This window comes from Coregonus lavaretus (assembly GCF_964263955.1).
Source record: "Coregonus lavaretus genome assembly, chromosome: 14".
NCBI classification, from domain to species: Eukaryota; Metazoa; Chordata; class Actinopteri; order Salmoniformes; family Salmonidae; genus Coregonus; species Coregonus lavaretus.
This window is the reverse complement of record NC_140001.1, coordinates 34,933,111-34,953,952: the sequence shown is the minus strand read 5'-3', so window position 1 is coordinate 34,953,952 and position 20,842 is coordinate 34,933,111. Positions and strand designations below refer to the sequence as shown.

Below are 20,842 nucleotides of genomic sequence, written 5' to 3'. Positions count from 1 at the left end.
AGAGGGACTTCCGACTTGCTCATCCAATGAGTTTTGAGGAGAGAGGACGCGAGGGGTATTTAATTGAGATTCTCCCCCCACTAGTCTAGTGGTTACATTACATGATCCACAATGGAGTCTTGTTTCGCTATTGTTGGTACCAATGAGTGTTTTGGCGTGCTACCATTGGTTGTTCTCACCGAGACTGTCACGATTAGTCAACAACTCGCACGAGCTGCTGTGGCAACACCCCCTGTTTGTGCGAAAGACCCACGCCCCGTGGACATGCTGCTTTCGCTGTGTACATCGGTGATTGGTTTCTCAGTATTGTTTGCCTTATTTCAAGTTCAGTGGTTGGCCGAATTCACATGCTGTTCCACTATTGGTCTGTCTCGTTTAGTGACAGGGACCTTTATTTTCCTGATGAGATAATGTGGACCGCAGAAGTAATGAAGCATTTGTAACCATAAAAATTATATATTAATTTAAAAAAAAACTTGAATTCTAGAAAGCATGACAGGGGCGAGCAGACCTTAATTCAATTTGCATGTAGGTTTCTTTACTTTATAACACCTTTCACCACTTGGGAATCTCCAAATATGCTTTAAAACTAGCTAGTTGATTGATTCATAGCAGGTTATGCAACTGGCATACTTGCTATGACGGCAAGAGCCAGCGTTGAATTGCATATTTTGCGGCAAGACTACACAAAATATATTTTGTGCATGCTTGACAGGACTATCCCACCTAGAGCACTACATTTCAACAATTTGTCTGCTTACATAAATCGTAAAAATTAGAAGGGGCCATGATCTGAATTTAAACGTTTTTAATCTGAATCAAAAATACCTTAAAATGCACACTGAAAAGCATATTGACCCAAGCATGTTGTCAACAAGGCTCATTCTTAAAAAAAAAAACGGATGTTACAGAAACATTTACTTAGTTGCATGAGTATTTGCAGAACTTATATGCAATGCAGGGAGTCAATAAATGAAAAAGAAATACACTATACAAAAAAAAAAGTACTTTATCACCAAAACACACAGTGTCACAGTAAGGAGAGACCACAAGGCTAGTACATTTTAGGGAACATCAATGAGTCTGTTGTTTATCCTACTTCAAGCAATGAAGTCCAGAGGTCTGTTGAATCCACCTTTTCTGTTCATGTACTGCCTGAAAAGGAGAGGGGGGGGGGGGGGGGGGGGCATTACATCACTGCTACCCTTGCAGCAATTGTACATTACATCATCAGCCACCAATAGGAGAGCCGATCTGTCTGCATAGAAACACCTGCGGAAGTGATTGGCTGCAGTGAGAATGACCACTGTTCAGACTGCTCAATATCAGCCAGAACCTTGTGTCTTGCAGTTGCAAGTGCAACTGTTGATTTATAAACAAACCATGCTATTTGGTGCATACATCAACAAGACATGCTACTTAATAACAGGTGGCCAGAATGTGATGGAAAATAATGAATTGCCAAACATGAAGGACTAGATACTGTATATGCAGTCCCACACATTTGCAATATTATGAATCCTAAAAAGTCTATATTACAGCATTTACATAACTACATGTGGGAAGCTCCACCCAATTCTGTAATTTGAATGTTATTTGTGAAATGATAAGCCACATAACAACTCTTGTAGTTTCTAATGACATTGGAATCAACAGACCTGTATTTCCTCTTCTGAGAAACATTGATAGCATGTGCATTGACTGCTCCATCGGTCTTCCTTCCCTATTGGCAAAGACAACCACATTAACACATCACACTTGAAGTAGGTCAAGGTATCATCCAAAAACAAGAGATTGCCACCGTTGAATGAATAGTGAACAATCAACACTTAAATTGTTTCAAATGAAAACATCTCACAATAAAACTGCCACACATAAATGGAGACCTACAGTGCACTCTTGATAAGAATCACACCCATAACAGATTATCCTAGTCTTATAACAAACTGTGAAGTGTCACAAGTTCTTTATAATCACTATTATAACCATATGGTTCTTCAATCTGTGATTCTTGTTAGTGAAGAGCACTGTACAATCAGTTTGGTTTATGAACCTGAGCAAACTGTGCCACCCTGTGGTGAGTTGGACAATTTGGGCACTTACCTGCCTACAGAAGTGGTTCTCAAACCTCTCCTCGTGGACCTCCAGACATTTCATAATTTTGTTGTAACCCTAGGCTGTAATGATGACGCTGATTGTGTTGCAAAACTTTTTGCAACAGAAACCGTTAACTCCAAACGGAAAACGCAAACAAGCATTTCTATTGGACAAATTCAGTTCGGTCCCTCCCCGTTTAGTTTGCTCTGTTTGCTTCCGTTTAGTTTTTAAACAGTAAACGGTTTCTGTAATGAATACACCCCTGAACAAGGGCTTGGTGATTAGTTGACAAGTAGAATCAGGTGTGCTAGCTCTGGAATAATTCAAATCCATGGAATGGCCTGGGGTCCCCAAGGAGAGGTTGGAGAACCACTGGCCTACAGGATAATACAAATAATGTAATATCTATAGATATCTTTGGCAAGCCTTACCAGGAACCTCTAGGTTTTAGTCAAGTCGACAGAATCCTTACTTTCGTGGTGTCAAAGTTGCCGAATCCCATAATCTTAATCATCTCAATCTCCTCTTCAGTCTTGCCCTGCATGTCTTCCTCTGTAAACAATACACCATTTTAGACACTAAGCAGGTTTCCATCCAACCTTTTATGAGAGTAAAGTACATCAGATAAAAAAAGTCACGACAGGCCTGATAGAAAAAGCTAATTTGTCCGTGAACTTTAGAAATGTAGACCCCCTAAAAAAACGCTAGACAAGGTTGGATTTTTATGTGTGTAAAATTAATTACGCAACAAATGGCGGTGGAAATGCTTTAAAAATCAAATCAAATCAAATTTTATTGGCCACATGTGCCGAATACAACAGGTGCAGACATTACAGTGAAATGCTTACTTACAGCCCTTAACCAACAGTGCGTTTATTTTTAATAAAAAAGTAGAATAAAACAAAAAAGTGTTGAGAAAAAAAGAGCAGAAGTAAAATCAAATAACAGTAGGGAGGCTATATATACAGGGGGGTACCGGTGCAGAGTCAATGTGCGGGGGCACCGGCTAGTTGAGGTAGTTGAAGTAATATGTACATGTGGGTAGAGTTAAAGTGACTATGCATAATTAATTTTATGTGCAAATATTGAAATAACCATAATTTCTAAGTAAACTTGGGAGTCACACAAGACTATGTTGTGTGATCCTCCCACTACGACTCGGGAAAGCATGCAGTTTATTACGCTACAGATTAAATACACTGTACGTTATCATGAACTTTACAGGGTAGTGAAAGCGTACGATGATGAGCTTGATGCTCCTTTCCAATAAATATTGAGGGTTTTATTCTGGTGACATGATGATTGATGCTTGCCTGCCGTTTGACAAATAAAAATATCATAATGTAGGCTATACCCATACTGTATCTGTAAACTGTTGGCTAGAGTGCACGTGCCAATACCAGAGTTGGCACATTCGCGATATAACGCAAAATGTTTTGTTACAAAAGCATCAGTAGAGCTAAAAATGTGATGAAACCCTGAGAATGGCTTACCAAGAAAAACAAAGACTAATTTGAGGTAAAAAGGAGTTGGAGCACTCAACAACAAAAGGCAGAGTGATTTATTTTTGCTCACTTTAATCCATTGTACAGGTTGCGAACATGTGACCGATTTAACTTGTCTTTTTTTATTCGGTACATGGGAATTTAACCGCAAAAGTTATTTTTATGTGCACTATGTCATCACACACAACCTTTGATCTGCAATTTTGATGGAAACATCTGTTTTTATGCCGATTTTTTAATATTCACATTGAAATCTGTCGCCAATTGGATGGAAACCTAGCTAGTGACATGCAACAGTAGTATTTATCCATATCCTCACAGAAGGGGTGCGTCCCAAATGGCAGAATTTTCGCCATTTGAAACGCATCCAAGTTCATAGCAGATAAACCACCCGAGATCTGATGCTCCTTAATTGGCTTATCCTTCGAATCCTTTCTATCAGCATCACGTCTGTCCTTCTGCCTGGAGGGGGAGCTGGAGGAAGAGTGTAGCTGGCGAGGAGACCTAAAGACAAGAGACAGAGATAGCTGGAGGACGGGTTATCTAGGCAGAGATCCCATGCTATATCCATCTTCTTGAAGTGTGTACTAATCATTTCCCCTAATGGACTGGTTTAAGAAATATGATTGAAATTGGAAACACCCTCCAGCCCATTCTAACACCAATGAAATGCTTTTAAATTCTTGAGGATGAGGTGAGCAAGTGCAGCCCTTGTGATACTTTTGGAGTACATACATTGACAAATGATAGTTAGTCCAATTTCACCCATAAGCCCACAATATATCACAGTCTCTTTAGCCAGAGATACTTCTGCCAATGGGTGTGTAGCCTGTGAGGTTACACCACATATGCCTACAGCAGTAACCAATGACCCTGTGTGAGTGAGAGGCCACTGTCAGTCTCCTTTCAGTTGAGTTGGCTCACTGGGGTCTTTTCTCTCACCTTGAGCGTCGCCTGCGGGCTGGGGAGCGTGAACGACTCCTACGCCGTTCCCTGTCTCGAGAACGGGAGCGTTCCCTTTCCCTGCGCTTGCGTTCGCGGTCCCTCGAACCCGAGCGCCGTCTCTCTGCAGACAATGAGAAACAAAGACCCTACCTTAGTAGGGTGGAGGACGAAGCATCCATGTTATGACCAAGCATCCATGTTATGAATGGTCCATGAATACCCCATAGGGGAATTTTGTTTAGTAACTGGGTTGGGTTTAATATACTTTCGTACTAACTCAACGAAATAAAGATGTTGCTAAAGTGTTGGGAGAAATGCTCTATGTGCAGGGTGTCATGTCTCCAAAATACGAGAGTAAATAACTTATTTTGAGCACATTGTATACCGCCAGACTAGCTCTGGTCCATGTACATACGTCGGAGACGCACGCAACTAGTAGTACATATCCGACGAATGCTCATGGACCAGAGCTAGTCTGGTCGTTTAATTCGTATTTTTGAGAAATGTCTGTACCCTGCGCATACAGACACTAGCAACAGCTACACTTTGGTGAGTTACAAATGGATATTGAAACGACTCAAATTCGTCGGGAAAAATGAAAGAATCAAGAGCGTAGAGGCAACTTGTTCTTGTTGTCGGGCGATGGACCAGAGAAAGACGCACTAGCTGGAATGTACACAAGCTACCGTTAACGCAATTAGGATAGGAACTAACCTTAACCCAATTAGCATAGCTTATCTACAATGTTTAGAGTTACACATCTCAATGTTAGCTGCGAGACCGAAATAGTGTAGTTATTGTTATCGCCAACTTGCTAGCTAGTTTGAACAACAAATATGGACCTGTATGTAACTAGAATGCTAAACGTTGGCGAATTGCTATTATTATCGTTGGTTATTCGTTGCTGAAGCAAACCTCGTTTTGGTGGGGATCTGCTTCTACTTCTGCCCATTTTTAGGTCCTTCTTGTGAAGTTCTTCAAACAATAAGCAAAGTCAAAACCTCGACAATTTAACAGATTCCTGCCATTTGATTTCAGTAACTCCGAGTCCGCAGATGAAAAACGGAAGCCCTCAACACAAAAAGCTATCTTGACTGCTTCCTAGTGGGGTGGAGTGGAATGTATATGAATGAACACTGTCTACCTAAATTAAATTATATTCATTAGTCCTGTTCCTCTAAGAAAGTGAAATAGAGCCCTAGACACCACTTCCCTCCCCCAACTACACCACCCAAACCCCATCCAGCCTCTAACTCAGTCCCCTCCTGTACTCCCTGTTCACCCATGACTGCATGACCAGGCATGTCTCCAACACCATCATTAAGTTTGCCGACGACACAACAGTGGTAGGCCTGATCACCGACAACGATGAGACAGCCTATAGGGAGGAGGTCAGAGACCTGGTAGTGGTGCCAGGAAAACAACCTCTCCCTCAACGTGATCAAGACATGGAGATGATCGTGGACTACAGGAAAAGGAGGGCCGAGCACACCCCCATTCTCATCGACAGGGCTGTAGTGGAGCAGGTTGAGAGCTTCCAGTAAGAAAAAAAAAACTCACTAACTGTAAGTCGCTCTGGATAAGAGCGTCTGCTAAATGACTAAAATGTAAATGTAAATCACCAACAAACTATCATGGTACAAACACATCAAGAGAGTCATGAAGAGGGCACAACAACGCCTATTCCCCATCAGGAGACTGAAAAGATTTGGCATGGGTCCTCAGATCCTCAAAAAGTTCGACAGCTGCACCATCGAGAGCATCCTAACTGGTTGCATCACCGCCTGGTATGGCAACTGCTCGGCCTCCGACCGCAAGGCACTACAGAGGGTAATGTGTACAGCCCAGTACATCACTGGGGCCAAGCTTCCTGCCATCCAGGACCTCTTTACCAGGCGGTGTCAGAGGAAGGCCCTAAAAATTGCTAAAGACTTGATATTAGGTTTTTATAGTGTTATGATGTCATGTCATAGTATCGTGGGGACCAGGTTAGAGTTAGTAGATAATTGGCTTGGTGCCACGGAGTCTACATTCCGTTATGTCAAAGGAGATTACTGATGTTTATGATAGCATGATTGGTGGACAGGATATACTGACTTGGGGTAAAGAGTAATAACATCAAATAATGGGAGTGCCCATGATGATTACCAGATGTTCGTGGAGAGACTTGTAACAGAGTGTATATAAAGAGAGAGTGGATCTTTGTTATAGAGGGAGGGAGATGAGAGAGGCAAAACTCTGTCATTCTGTTATACAGTGAGGGAAAAAAGTATCTGATCCCCTGCTGATTGTGTACATTTGCCCACTGACAAAGACATGATCAGTCTATCATTTTAATGGTAGGTTTATTTGAACAGTGAGAGACAGAATAAGAACAAAAAAATCCAGAAAAACGCATGTCAAAAATGTTAAAAATTGATTAGCATTTTAATGAGGGAAATAAGTATTTGACCCCTCTGCAAAACATGACTTAGTACTTGGTGGCAAAACCCTTGTTGGCAATCACAGAGGTCAGACGTTTCTTGTAGTTGGCCACCAGGTTTGCACACATCTCAGGAGGGATTTTGTTTTCTCCTCTTTGCAGATCTTCTCCAAGTCATTAAGGTTTTGAGGCTGACGTTTGGCAACTCGAACCTTCAGCTCCCTCCACAGATTTTCTATGGGATTAAGGTCTGGAGACTGGCTAGGCCACTCCAGAACCTTAATGTGCTTCTTCTTGAGCCACTCCTTTGTTGCATTGGCCGTGTGTTTTGGGTCATTGTCATGCTAGAATACCCATCCACGACCCATTTTCAATGCCCTGGCTGAGGGAAGGTGGTTCTCACCCAAGATTTGACGGTACATGGCCCCGTCCATCGTCCCTTTGATGCGGTGAAGTTGTCCTGTTCCCTTAGCAGAAAAACACCCCCAAAGCATAATGTTTCCACCTCCATGTTTGACGGTGGGGATGCTGTTCTTGGGGTAATAGGCAGCATTCCTCCTCCTCCAAACACGGCGAGTTGAGTTGATGCCATAGAGCTCGATTTTGGTCTCATCTGACCACAACACTTTGACCCAGTTCTCCACTGAATCATTCAGATGTTCATTGGCAAACTTCAGACGGCCCTGTATATGTGCTTTCTTGAGCAGGGCGACCTTGCGGGCACTGCAGGATTTCAGTCCTTCACGGCGTAGTGTGTTACCAATTGTTTTCTTGGTGACTATGGTCCCAGCTGCCTTGAGATCATTGACAAGATCCTCCCGTGTAGTTTTGGGCTGATTCCTCACCGTTCTCATGATCATTGCAACTCCACGAGGTGAGATCTTGCATGGAGCCCCAGACAGAGGGAGATTGACAGTTATTTTGTGTTTCTTCCATTTGCGAATAATCGCACCAACTGTTGTCACCTTCTCACCAAGTTGCTTGGCGATGGTCTTGTAGCCCATTCCAGCCTTGTGTAGGTCTGCAATCTTGTCCCTGACATCCTTGGAGAGCTCTTTGGTCTTGGCCATGGTGGAGAGTTTGGAATCTGATTGATTGATTGCTTCTGTGGACAGGTGTATTTTATACAGTTAACAAACTGAGATTAGGAGCACTCCCTTTAAGAGTGTGCTCCTAATCTCAGCTCGTTACCTGTATAAAAGACACCTGGGAGCCAGAAATCTTTCTGATTGAGAGGGGGTCAAATACTTATTTCCCTCATTAAAATGCAAATCAATTTATAACATTTTTGACATGCGTTTTTCTGGGTTTCTTTGTTGTTATTCTGTCTCTCACTGTTCAAATAAACCTACCATTAAAATTATAGACTGATCATTTCTTTGTCAGTGGGCAAACGTACAAAATCAGCAGGGGATCAAATACTTTTTTCCCTCACTGTAACTAACATTTACGTCATTTACGTCATTTTTTTACCATGTACATATTAAATACTAATATGAACTCCCCATCAAAAGTGTCTAAGTACATCCTTACATTCGTAATCACTTGATACCTAGAAACTAATCATAACAGATTGGCGTCTAAACGAACAGGATGCAGTTCACAGCCAAACTAACAGGTAAGCAGACTTTCATTTTTTTGATTATGTCAAATTCTGCATATCTGTGGTAAGGCTTAGCTGTAACGGACGTTTGAAATGCAATATTTTTAAAGGGGGACGATGAGTGGTATTGAGTTATTTAGTGGGATGTAAGGAGAATTATCAAATTAGACAATAACATGGTGCTATGATTCAAAAACAGGGTTTAATTAGTATAAAGACAAAAGAGAATACAGGAGTGGGTGTAGAATTTAGAGAGATGTGTTGTATCATCATGGAATAATTCATGAAATAAGTATTCTGATGTGTTGTATCATCATGGAATAATTCATGAAATAGAGAGGTGTGTTGTATCATTATGAAAAGGATCGCAGATGTGTTGTATCATCATGAAATATGATCTATAATGTGTTGTATCATTATGAAAAATATATTCTAATGTTCTTTGATGTGTTGTATCATCATTAGATTTGAATACCTTGGTAAAGAGAGAGAATTCAAGAAATAGGTTACGGACCTTTTAGATGTGGTAAAACATCATTAAATGAGAAGAGTATTAGTATTAGGTTAATTACTCAAAACGACCAGGAGATAGAGCCAATGCAATGTAACATATTGAATCATAGCACCAAAATGACATTTTAAAGGGCAAACTAAATTATAATACATATCAGGATGGGGATTTCATTTAAGTGTTTATTTACTAATATTGCATGTACTAATAGCAGTAATGAATGGCCAGCTTAGTAGACTGGTATATATATATTTTTTAAAGTCACCATTAAGAGTAAATCAGAGCTTCATTTAACTCGAAGAGAGAGACAGGAAGTCACAAAATTATTACAGGCAAATCTGCAGTTAGAGTAAGTATTTTGTAAAAGTAACGTAAAGTTAAGTAATTGAATGGGACAACATGGGCTATCTAATGAACAAAGAGCAGAAGGTAATTTGAATCTGAGGGGTGCATAATAAGTTGTAAAAATGGGTATGATAATTTGATAGAAGTTTGCATAAGAAGTTACGATATATACAGTGGGGGAAAAAAGTATTTAGTCAGCCACCAATTGTGCAAGTTCTCCCACTTAAAAAGATGAGAGAGGCCTGTAATTTTCATCATAGGTACATGTCAACTATGACAGAAAAAAAGGAGAAAAAAAAATCCAGAAGATCACATTGTAGGATTTTTTATGAATTTATTTGCAAATTATGGTGGAAAATAAGTATTTGGTCAATAACAAAAGTTTCTCAACCCTTTGTTGGCAATGACACAGGTCAAACGTTTTCTGTAAGTCTTCACAAGGTTTTCACACACTGTTGCTGGTATTTTGGCCCATTCCTCCATGCAGATCTCCTCTAGAGCAGTGATGTTTTGGGGCTGTCGCTGGGCAACACAGACTTTCAACTCCCTCCAAAGATGTTCTATGGGGTTGAGATCTGGAGACTGGCTAGGCCACTCCAGGACCTTGAAATGCTTCTTACGAAGCCACTCCTTCGTTGCCCGGGCGGTGTGTTTGGGATCATTGTCATATTGAAAGACCCAGCCACGTTTCATCTTCAATGCCCTTGCTGATGGAAGGAGGTTTTCACTCAAAATCTCATGATACATGGCCCCATTCATTCTTTCCTTTACACGGATCAGTCGTCCTGGTCCCTTTGCAGAAAAACAGCCCCAAAGCATGATGTTTCCACCCCCATGCTTCACAGTAGGTATGGTGTTCTTTGGATGCAACTCAGCATTCTTTGTCCTCCAAACACGACGAGTTGAGTTTTTACCAAAAAGTTATATTTTGGTTTCATCTGACCATATGACATTCTCCCAATCCTCTTCTGGATCATCCAAATGCACTCTAGCAAACTTCAGACGGGCCTGGACATGTACTGGCTTAAGCAGGGGGACACGTCTGGCACTGCAGGATTTGAGTCCCTGGCGGCGTAGTGTGTTACTGATGGTAGGCTTTGTTACTTTGGTCCCAGCTCTCTGCAGGTCATTCACTAGGTCCCCCCGTGTGGTTCTGGGATTTTTGCTCACCGTTCTTGTGATCATTTTGACCCCACGGGGTGAGATCTTGCGTGGAGCCCCAGATCGAGGGAGATTATCAGTGGTCTTGTATGTCTTCCATTTCCTAATAATTGCTCCCACAGTTGATTTCTTCAAACCAAGCTGCTTACCTATTGCAGATTCAGTCTTCCCAGCCTGGTGCAGGTCTACAATTTTGTTTCTGGTGTCCTTTGACAGCTCTTTGGTCTTGGCCATAGTGGAGTTTGGAGTGTGACTGTTTGAGGTTGTGGACAGTTGTCTTTTATACTGATAACAAGTTCAAACAGGTGCCATTAATACAGGTAACGAGTGGAGGACAGAGGAGCCTCTTAAAGAATAAATTACAGGTCTGTGAGAGCCAGAAATCTTGCTTGTTTGTAGGTGGCCAAATACTTATTTTCCACCATAATTTGCAAATAAATTCATTAAAAATCCTACAATGTGATTTTCTGGATTTTTTTTCTCAATTTGTCTGTCATAGTTGACGTGTACCTATGATGAAAATTACAGGCCTCTCTCATCTTTTTAAGTGGGAGAACTTGCACAATTGGTGGCTGACTAAATACTTTTTTCCCCCACTGTAACATAATTAATTTATTGAATATCAAGGAGTGGTATGGAGATTGTGAGGTTATTTTAGAGAGTTGTGGAAAGGTCTGTATTTTCTGGACAGGAAAGGCAGTGTCCGGGAAATTAAAGTCTATTTTTTGGTTCCGCTGGGAAAATGTTTGAAGAAGTGATTTGTGTCGATTAAGAATTGGTTAAAAATGCCATGAAGGGATTATTTGATGTGAGTACCTAGAAGTTTCTAACGTGGGCGGCGCACAATTCGTCCAGGGTAGGGGAGGGAATGGCCGGCAGCGATGTAGCTCAGTTGATAGAGCATGGCGTTTGCAACGCCAGGGTTGTGGGTTCGTTTCCCACGGGGGGCCAGTATAAAAATAAAAATAAATAATATGTAAGTCGCTCTGGATAAGAGCGTCTGCTAAATGACTAAAATGTAAATGTAAAAATGTAATGGTGTTTCGATGGTAAACGTTGTCGATATGTGTAGAGGGTCCCTGGTTCGAGCCCAGGAAGGGACAGAAAGCAAATCTTTTACATTGATGCTATTGACCTAGATTACTAGATGAATTGATAACATTACGTGAAAGGAATTGTCTTACCAGCACATAGCAAATAGTATAATATAGTAATTAAAGTTGCATATCGGTGAATAGATGTTTTGTTAGTTTTGACTATAACTTCACAATAATTTATATTTTGTTGAGGTAACGTTATATGGAAAGTTAGCGATAGAGAATAATAGATATTGTAGAGAGTTTGCAAAGTAAGTAAGTTAATTGGGTGATTTGATGTTGAATTGGATTGTTTAATAAGACTGGTATTAAAATAATTATTTATATTTAGGTGAATGAAAATATGTTATTAGGTAGTAGTGCTTTGTGGAGAAAATGTACTAATGACATGATTTCGTAAGAGGGTGAAAGGAAGTAGTGATAGTTGGGATATATTGATATATGTAGGAAGCATAAGGATGATACGAAGAACATATCTAGGTAGTTGAATATGGAACGTTATTTGATAATTGGTAATTATTATTAAATTATATAGTTTGTTTAAACAACATTGAGTTATGCAGACAGTTAATTACTTCTAAAAACGATAATCTGTTTATGGTACATTGAACAATGGGATATAGTTGTTACTATTAGGATGATGGATTAAATAAACATTTTTTGTAAATTATGAAGTTATTAAACAAGAGGTTTATATTTTAAAACATCAGTGCAACAGGTTGCGATGATTAAATTACTAGAAAGGGGTTATAGGTTTATATTAGAAGGTGTAGTGAAATTAATGAAACGTGGTATTATCTAGTGTCTTGTGAGTGGGATTTTTTATTTATTTTTTCCAGGATTGATGGAAGTCTCCTATAGCATTATGTTAAGGGGAGAGTAGGAGACAACGTATCAAACAATTTTTTAATAGATGCATGGGATAAAATATCACGTCTTACTTAAGTGGAGTACGTGATTGTATTGGTTAATGAATAAAATATGGTATTTACAGGGGTGACGGGAACAATAGAAGGGGAAACAGATTTTCCTATGTTGTTGATCAAGTAAACGATAATGGATAATTTGATATGGGATCACATGGAGCAGATTTAGGGGTTCAATAATCATTGTGAGATTTAAAGAGGATATGATCTGAAGGGTAATCAATTAAACTTAATCATTGTATAATAGAGGAATTTTGAGTGGTTTTCATCTTTTGAGAGATTTTATATAATATTTTTATGGAGTAGTTATGAGGAATTAGATTGATACAAACGATTATTGATGAGATAGGACTGTGTATATCTGTATCATGTTTTGTGTGTACTTACTATTTTTGGATTACTGATTGTAATTGAATGTTAACAAAATGTATAATTTCTCTTCCAGGAGAAAGGGGATTTCCTTATCTCATTGGAATGTTGCCCAGGGCTACGGGGAGCAGTTTAGTGAAGTTAGGCAGTATTAGGTCGTAAAAGGGAGTTACCAAATGAAGTAAGGCCTGGCTGTTTTTGTTTGTTGTTTTCAATTGGGTTTTTCAAATAAAACACAACACACCTAGTATGATGTTTATAAAGGGTTGTTATTTTGATTTTAGGGGTTTTTCAACAGGTCAAAGGTGATAAGTCTTAAAGGAGCACACACAGTGAAATTTATGGAGTTTCCTTTTTATTTTTTGACTGAGTTTTGGGTATACACATGATTTCTTATGAGAAGAAATGTCATGAGGACTTAATGTACACTTGGGATAAGCAACATTTATGAAATGTTTTGAATGTTGGTAATGATTAGTATACTATAGAATGGAGCAATTCTTTGAATTTTGTTTTGACTTTCTAGTGTGAATTGATCATCCATACTGGTAATTCTAAAGGCATGAGAGGAGGATTTTAAGATAGTTTATTTTAACGAGTTGAGGGTAATTTATAATACTGTGAAAAGTGTGAAGAAGTTTATAATTTGGTAATAATATATGATTCGAACCATAAAATAAAAAGAGAGAGAACTTTCCCTGAATGAGGGATACCTGTTGCTAGTCAATTGTACTAATCTTGGATTACTTTACGGGATAGAAGTAAATTGAGGTATTATCAAATGTTATTTTAATTTAAACAATGTTGGTGTTTTGTTTTTGAAAGCATGAATCACGTTGTGACTCATGTGTTCAGAAAAGGGGGTAGTAATGATGGTAAGAGGATTTATTGGTACATTTGCATATTGTAGTAAGAATATGAGCAGTAGTAATTAATGTGTTATGGGTTAGATTAAATGTTTTAGGTGAAAATGTATTTGTGGTATAAGGTAGAATGTAGTGTATGCATGTCTATGGAAACTAGTGACTATAACAAGATGCAAGAATGTGCACTTCCTAATAGAGGCTTTTCCTGATTGATAAGAAGACTGTGTAAAGTAGCATATTGTGTCTCAACTAACAATGTTATGAAGTTTTCTTTCAAAAAGGTGAAGGCAACTCTGGGCATTTTCTGTGCATGGGTGACTATGTGGCAGTGGAGGACTATAGAAGTAAGATCTGTAGACATAGATCGGTAGCAGCTAGCCTGCCCGAGCAAGGAGGAAGGGCAGCCTCGGTTGAATTCGTGACACCAAGTGAACAGTGACAAGCTTGGGGTTCATCTGTATTGAAGATGGATGAAGTAGATTGAAGTTATTTTATTTTGATATATTCATTTGAATATATTGTAATATCCATGTAACTTACAAAGTGTCATGTATCTTTGTATTTGTAGGGATGATGTCATGATGGTCAAAAGTTATTTTGATGGATGTTTTTCTTGGTAGCATGTATAAGATGATGGGTCAGTTATCTAGCATAGTTTAGGCTCTAGGCAGATATATATATATATATATATATATATATATATATATATATATATATATATAATACTGATTGGGAATATTGGGCCTCATTCACCAATATCTACCTAAGAATTTTCTAAACCTTGTTCTTAATAAACTCCCTAAGAAAAGTCTACGTCGGATTCATGACATGTTCTTAAACAACAGAATTGTTCGCACCTGTGTTCTTAGGATTGATGAATCCCACGTCTTCGTAATTGAAAGAGTGTGCCAGTTGTTCCTAATTAGCATAAGAAAATGCCCTGCAAATTCCCATAAGGACATGACACTTCAGGGCCGTGTGCAAGAAAAGTTGGACAATGTCCTAAAGATGCACAGACGGTGGTGGTCCACCGATCACCAAACGAAAAAGGAACTTCAGTAATTCTGAAATAGAAATTCTACTGCAACAGGTAAATGCCAAATGAGGCATAATATTTAGTAGTGTTTCCAGTGGTTTTAAAGCCACCAACAAAACGGAGGCATGGAAGGAGATCACGGATTCCGTGAACTCTGTTTCTGGACAACGTCGCTCAATTGAAGATGTAAAAAAGAAATGGTTTGACTTAAAATCAGAGACCAAAAAATCCATTGCCAAACATAAGAGACATATGTTGACCACTGGAGGGGGGCATGCAGGCCCTGAGTTATCTGAGATTGACCTGCGCATCGGGGCCATTATTGGTGAGACGGCACTCTCAGGTGTGCCATCAGCGGAGCAACTGGACACAGACCAGGGCCCTATATCAACAGCTTCATATCCTCCAAGGCCATCTCCCACCAGTGAATCTGTCACGCCCTGACTCTGGGGACTCTTATTTGTTGAGTCAGGGCGTGATTTTCTATGTTGTATTTTCTATGTTTTCTATCTAGTATGTCTAGATCTATGTTGGCCGGTGTGGTTCCCAATCAGAGGCAGCTGTCGCTCGTTGTCTCTGATTGGGGACCATACTTAGGCAGCCTATTGGCACACGTTCCTGCTCCTCGCACCAAGCCAGTGGTGCGCGTCGCCAGCCCGGTCCGGCCTGTTCCTGTCCCTCGCACCAAGCCAGTGGTGCGCGTCGCCAGCCCGGTCCGGCCTGTTCCTGACCCTCGCACCAAGCCAGTGGTGCGCGTCGCCAGCCCGGTCCGGCCTGTTCCTGTCCCTCGCACCAAGCCAGTGGTGCGCGTAGCCAGCCCGGTCCGGCCTGTTCCTGTCCCTCGCACCAAGCCAGTGGTGCGCGTCGCCAGCTTGGTCCGGCCTGTTCCTGTCCCTCGCACCAAGCCAGTGGTGCGCGTCGCCAGCCCGGCCTGTTCCTGCCCCTCGCACCAAGCCAGTGGTGCACGTCGCCAGTCCGGCCCGGCCTGTTCCTGCTCCCTGCACCAGGCCAGTGGTGCGCGTCGCCAGTCCGGTCCGGCCTGTTCCTGCTCCTCGCACCAAGCCAGTGGTGCGTGTGTCCAGTCCGGCACGGCCCGTGCCTGTTCCACCGGTGCCTGGTCCGGCACCGGTCAGCTGCTCCACTCCAGAGCCAGAGCAATCCGCTTCACCGGGGTCCAGTCCAGCTCCGGTCAGCGGCTCCACTCCGGAGCCTGAGCAGTCCGCTCCACCGGTGCCCGGTCAAGCTCCGGTCAGCGGCTTCAGTCCAGACCCAGACGTCAGCCCCTCTCCAGGTTCGGGGTCTCCCACACCAGGGTCCAGACAGGGCTTGGAGTATAGTAGGAGGAAGGAGAGGGGAAGCAACGGGTCGAGGTTTAGACCAGACCAGGGGCGCAACAGGGAGGCGAAGAGTGAGAGGTCGTCACGCCCTGAGCCGGATCCGCCTCCGAGGCGGAATACCCACCCGGCCCCTACCCTGTTATGTTTATGTTGTGTGGTCGGAGTCCGCACCTTTGGGGGGGGGGGGGGTACTGTCACGCCCTGACTCAGGGGACTCTTATTTGTTGAGTCAGGGTGTGATTTTCTATGTTGTATTTTCTATGTTTTCTATCTAGTATGTCTAGATCTATGTTGGCCGGTGTGGTTCCCAATCAGAGGCAGCTGTCGCTCGTTGTCTCTGATTGGGGACCATACTTAGGCAGCCTATTGGCACTAGTGGGTTGTGGGATCTTCTTCCGTGTAAGGTATGTTGTTTGTGTCTACCTTGGACTTCACGTTTCGTTTCGTTTATTGTTTTGTCGTTGTTTATTAAGTTTAAATAAACATGTATGCATATCACGCTGCGCCTTGGTCTGACCCGTCCGTCAACGAGCGTGACAGAATCTTTCTGAATTTATACAATTCCATGCCATAATTTAACTGGAAGCAACGGTGAAACCATTGGAAAGGAATTTTACACCAGTTTGTCAAACCAAATGTGGGACTATGTGAGTGTGAATGAGTCCTCACCTGAATTCCTAGTTTATTCAGTTTGAAATCCTATTGCTTTTGCAGTAGGCCTATATTGAACAAACTGAAACATCAAAAAAAAAAAAATCAGTGCACTGTGACTGTTTTACTTTCAGTATCGTTTTTGTTATTTACAGATCTCCAATCCAGGCAACCCCTCTGTGAAGAGGACCCTGACACCATTCGGCCTTCCTGCAGTAGGCCTGCCTCTGTACGTGCCCCCAGGTCCCGTCCAACTGCACATGTCATCTCTGATGCAGTCTTGGATAACCAGGAGCGGATTGCGCAAAGTCTCTGTGAAATCGCTTCTACTCTGGCCACAATATCAGAAACACTCAGACATAAACACACATTTAAAAATATAAAGAACGCGCACTGAAACCTGTGTCATTTCATGTGTTTAATTTGTGGTATTTAAAGGACAAAACAAATCAAAAACGAGAAATGATTTGTTGTCTGACTTCCACGCCAAGTCGGTTGTCTGGTCCCAGCAATGGGTCAGGACGCACATCCTGGTGTGGTGGAGGTGGAACACCACGCTTCATAGCGATGTTGTGGAACACACAACAGGCCATGATTATTCTGCAAACCTAAAAACGGTGTAAAGATGATCAAAAGCTAGATAAATAAAATGAATTGTTGGAATTAGATTATTCTACAACATGTTCTCAATTTTTCAAACCTGAATAAAACAAGTAGTTCTACTCACCTTCTCTGGCTTGTAAAGCAGCTTACCACCTGCTGTGTCCAAACAGATCCAGCGTCCCTTCAGAATACCAATGGTTCGCTCAATGGTGGAGCGGGTGCGTGCGTGCCTCTGGTTATAAGAGGCCTCTTGGTGCATCTTATGGTTTGTTAGTGGCGTCATTAGCCAGGGCGCAAGGGCATACCACCGATCTCCTAATGAAACAAGTCATTAATGAAGAAACCCACTTTTTGAAACCAACAATTGGAAATTGAAATTACTGAACGATGCTTACCAATGAGCCATGCGTCTCCAGCAGCTCCTTGTTCCAGGCGCATTCCTACAGAACTGTTCTGCAAAATATAAGAGTCATGTGCACCTCCTGGGAAGCGGGAGACCACATTCAAGAGATGGTTGTCGGAGTCGCAGATGACTTGTACATTGATTGAGTGATAGTGCTTGCGGTTGAGGTATGGGAATGGGTCTGGTGAGGCCTTAATGCGCACGTGAGTGCAGTCTATTGCCCCGATTACGTTGTGCAGACCCGCAATAGAGTAGAACCCTCTCTTGACCGGCAGCTGTTGTTGCACTGTGTAGGGGAAGAAAATATATTGTGTGGCCAGTTGATTTATTCCATCCACAACTCGTGGGAGAGCGCGGCTGATGGATGGCTGTGATATGCCCACCCGGTCTGCTAACTCCCGCTGAAATGTCCCAGTGGCTAAAAATCCCAAGGTGGAGAGTACCTGCACATGAGGTGGTACGGGATTGGACCGTTGGGTATGGCTTCGCAGCGCTGGCTCCAAAGTATCACACAGCTCCATTAAAATGTCTCTTGGCCCATTCCTCCTGATAGAGCTGGTGTAACTGAGTCAGGTTTGTAGGCCTCCTTGCTCGCACACGCTTTTTCAGTTCTGCCCACAAATGTTCTATAGGTTTGAGGTCAGGGCTTTGTGATGGCCACTTCAATACCTTGACTTTGTTGTCCTTAAGGCATTTTGCCACAACTTTGGAAGTATGCTTGGGTCATTGTCCATTTGGAAGACCCATTTGCGACCAAGCTTTAACTTCCTGACTGATGTCTTGAGATGTTGCGTCAATATATCCTCATCATTTCCCTTCCTCATGATGCCATCTATTTTGTGAAGTGCACCAGTCCCTCCTGCAGCAAAGCACCCCCACAGCATGATGCTGCCACCCCCGTGCTTCACGGTTGGGATGGTGTTCTTCGGCTTGCAAGCTGCCCCCTTTTTCCTCCAAACGTAACGATGGTCATTATGGCGAAACAGTTCTATTTTTGTTTCATCAGACCAGAGGACATTTCTCCAAAAAGTGCGATCTTTATCCCCATGTGCAGTTGCAAACCATAGTCTGGTTTTTTTATGCCGGTTTTGGAGCAGTGGCTTCTTCCTTGCTGAGCGGCCTTTCAGGTTATGTCGATATAGGACTCGTTTTACTGTGGATATAGATACTTTTGTACCTGTTTCCTCCAGCATCTTCACAAGGTCCTTTGCTGTTGTTCTGGGATTGATTTGCACTTTTCGCACCAAAGTACGTTCATCTCTAGGAGACAGAACGCGTCTCCTTCCTGAGCGGTATGACGGCTGCGTGGTCCCATGGTGTTTATACTTGCATACTATTGTTTGTACAGATGAACGTGGTACCTTCAGGCATTTGGAAATTTCTCCCAAGGAGGTCTACAATTCTTTTCTGAGGTCTTGGCTGATTTCTTTTGATTTTCCCATGATGTCAAGCAAAGAGGCACTGGGTTTGAAGGTAGGCCTTGAAATACATCCGCAGGTACACCTCCAATTGACTCAAATGATGTCAATTAGCCTATCAGAAGCTTCTAAAGCCATGACATCATTTTCTGGAATTTTCCAAGCTGTTTAAAGGCACAGTCAACTTAGTGTATGTAAACTTCTGACCCACTGGAATTGTGATACAGTGAATTATAAGTGAAATAATCTGTCTGTTAACAAGAAATTTGTGGAGTGGTTGAAAAATGAGTTTTAATGACTCCAACCTAAGTGTATGTAAACTTCCGACTTCAACTGTATATCTCTCCACACACAGTGTCACGTCTTCACCCCATTCTCTCCTGCCGTCAATCATGTCCACATCTACACTTGGTTTTGGAAACAGCCACGGAAGAATGTTCCCCAATGCAATTGCCGGCCCTATCTCTCTCACCCAGTACATATTCTACCACCTTCTGCCTGATTGTCCACCCGTACGCCCTCTGCTTACCCACTCCTCGCTCCCAGCATTCCCCAGTTGCCGTGACCGCAGGATGTCCTTCTGAACTCCCTTTCAACCTCGCCCAGTACACTAATGCCAGTTTGTCCCGCCTTATCCTCAGTGGGAGTTCCCCACTTGTCACCTGCAATGCCTCAACAGGTGTCGTCCTGAAGGCACCTACACACAATCTCAGGGCCCTTGAATGTATCCTATCCAGGCGCTGTAGTACCGTTTTAGAATATGACCTGATCAATGCCTGGTATATACAGTATACAACAGTGTTTGTCTATTTGACCCCCAATCATATCCTTCCACTGCCCTCATGAGGTTCAGCACCTTCCTACACTTAATTTCAATATACTCAACATGTCTCTTCCATGTGAGCCTCTCATCAAACCACATACCTAAATACTTAAACTTAGACACCCTACCTATATCCTGACCGTATATTTGCAGCCTAACATCTTTAACATTCCAATGTATTCTTCTTCCTTGGTATTATGGTGGTCCCCAAACAAATGTTTTAGGTGCCTGCCGCCGCCTACTGTATTGGCTGTGTATCAGCCTACTATTCTGTAGTATAAATTCATTACACTTTGTGAAAAAATTGCCCTACCAACTAACCCTACACCCACTAAAACATCATCACTATTCAACTACTTTGGCCCTATCTGTTCCTGCACCAGGCCAGCAGCCTGGGAGGACGGGACACTATCGTTCAAAACACCTTGTAACTCTTCTGCAGTAAAATATCGTACACCCAAGTACTTCTCTGCAGCTGCCACCACAACATCTAACCTCTGTGATTTACGTTCTATTCATGCGGTACGGTTGACAACCATGGACATGAAGTAAAAAAAACTAAAAACATATTGAAGCACATGTTATTCCTATCACTCATGAGATCATGCCTTGATAAATGAAGGCATATCTAACCAAGATACATTATAAAAAGGTTAGGCAAGGTATATCAGAATGGCTACTTTATTGTCCCTGAATCTCACATCAAGTACATTTGCTAGTGTAA

At 41.9% G+C, this 20,842-nt stretch overlaps 1 protein-coding gene across 1 annotated transcript; it reads right to left on the bottom strand.

Moving 5' to 3' along the window:
• Positions 1-793: 793 nt before the first annotated feature.
• Positions 794-5,598, bottom strand: LOC311141475 (U4/U6.U5 small nuclear ribonucleoprotein 27 kDa protein-like). The gene is made up of 6 exons (XM_084176816.1): positions 5,463-5,598; positions 4,545-4,668; positions 3,994-4,106; positions 2,570-2,649; positions 1,659-1,723; positions 794-1,155 (listed from the first exon to the last, which is right to left on the bottom strand). Exons 1-6 carry the CDS (start codon positions 5,497-5,499, stop codon positions 1,101-1,103), a joined length of 474 nt encoding a protein of 157 aa, XP_084032942.1. The 5' UTR covers positions 5,500-5,598; the 3' UTR covers positions 794-1,100.
• Between the last annotated feature and the right edge of the window lie 15,244 nt (positions 5,599-20,842).

Excerpts from the sequence above, each read along its gene's own strand:
- LOC311141475 (XM_084176816.1), bottom strand. The coding sequence starts at position 5,499 with ATGGGCAGAAGTAGAAGCAGATCCCCACCAAAACGAG. Across the intron at positions 2,650-3,993 it reads TAAGGAGCATCAGATCTCGG|AGGAAGACATGCAGGGCAAG; the intron begins GTGGTTTATCTG and ends TATTGTTTACAG. Across the intron at positions 1,156-1,658 it reads TCTCAGAAGAGGAAATACAG|GCAGTACATGAACAGAAAAG; the intron begins GTCTGTTGATTC and ends TCTCCTTTTCAG.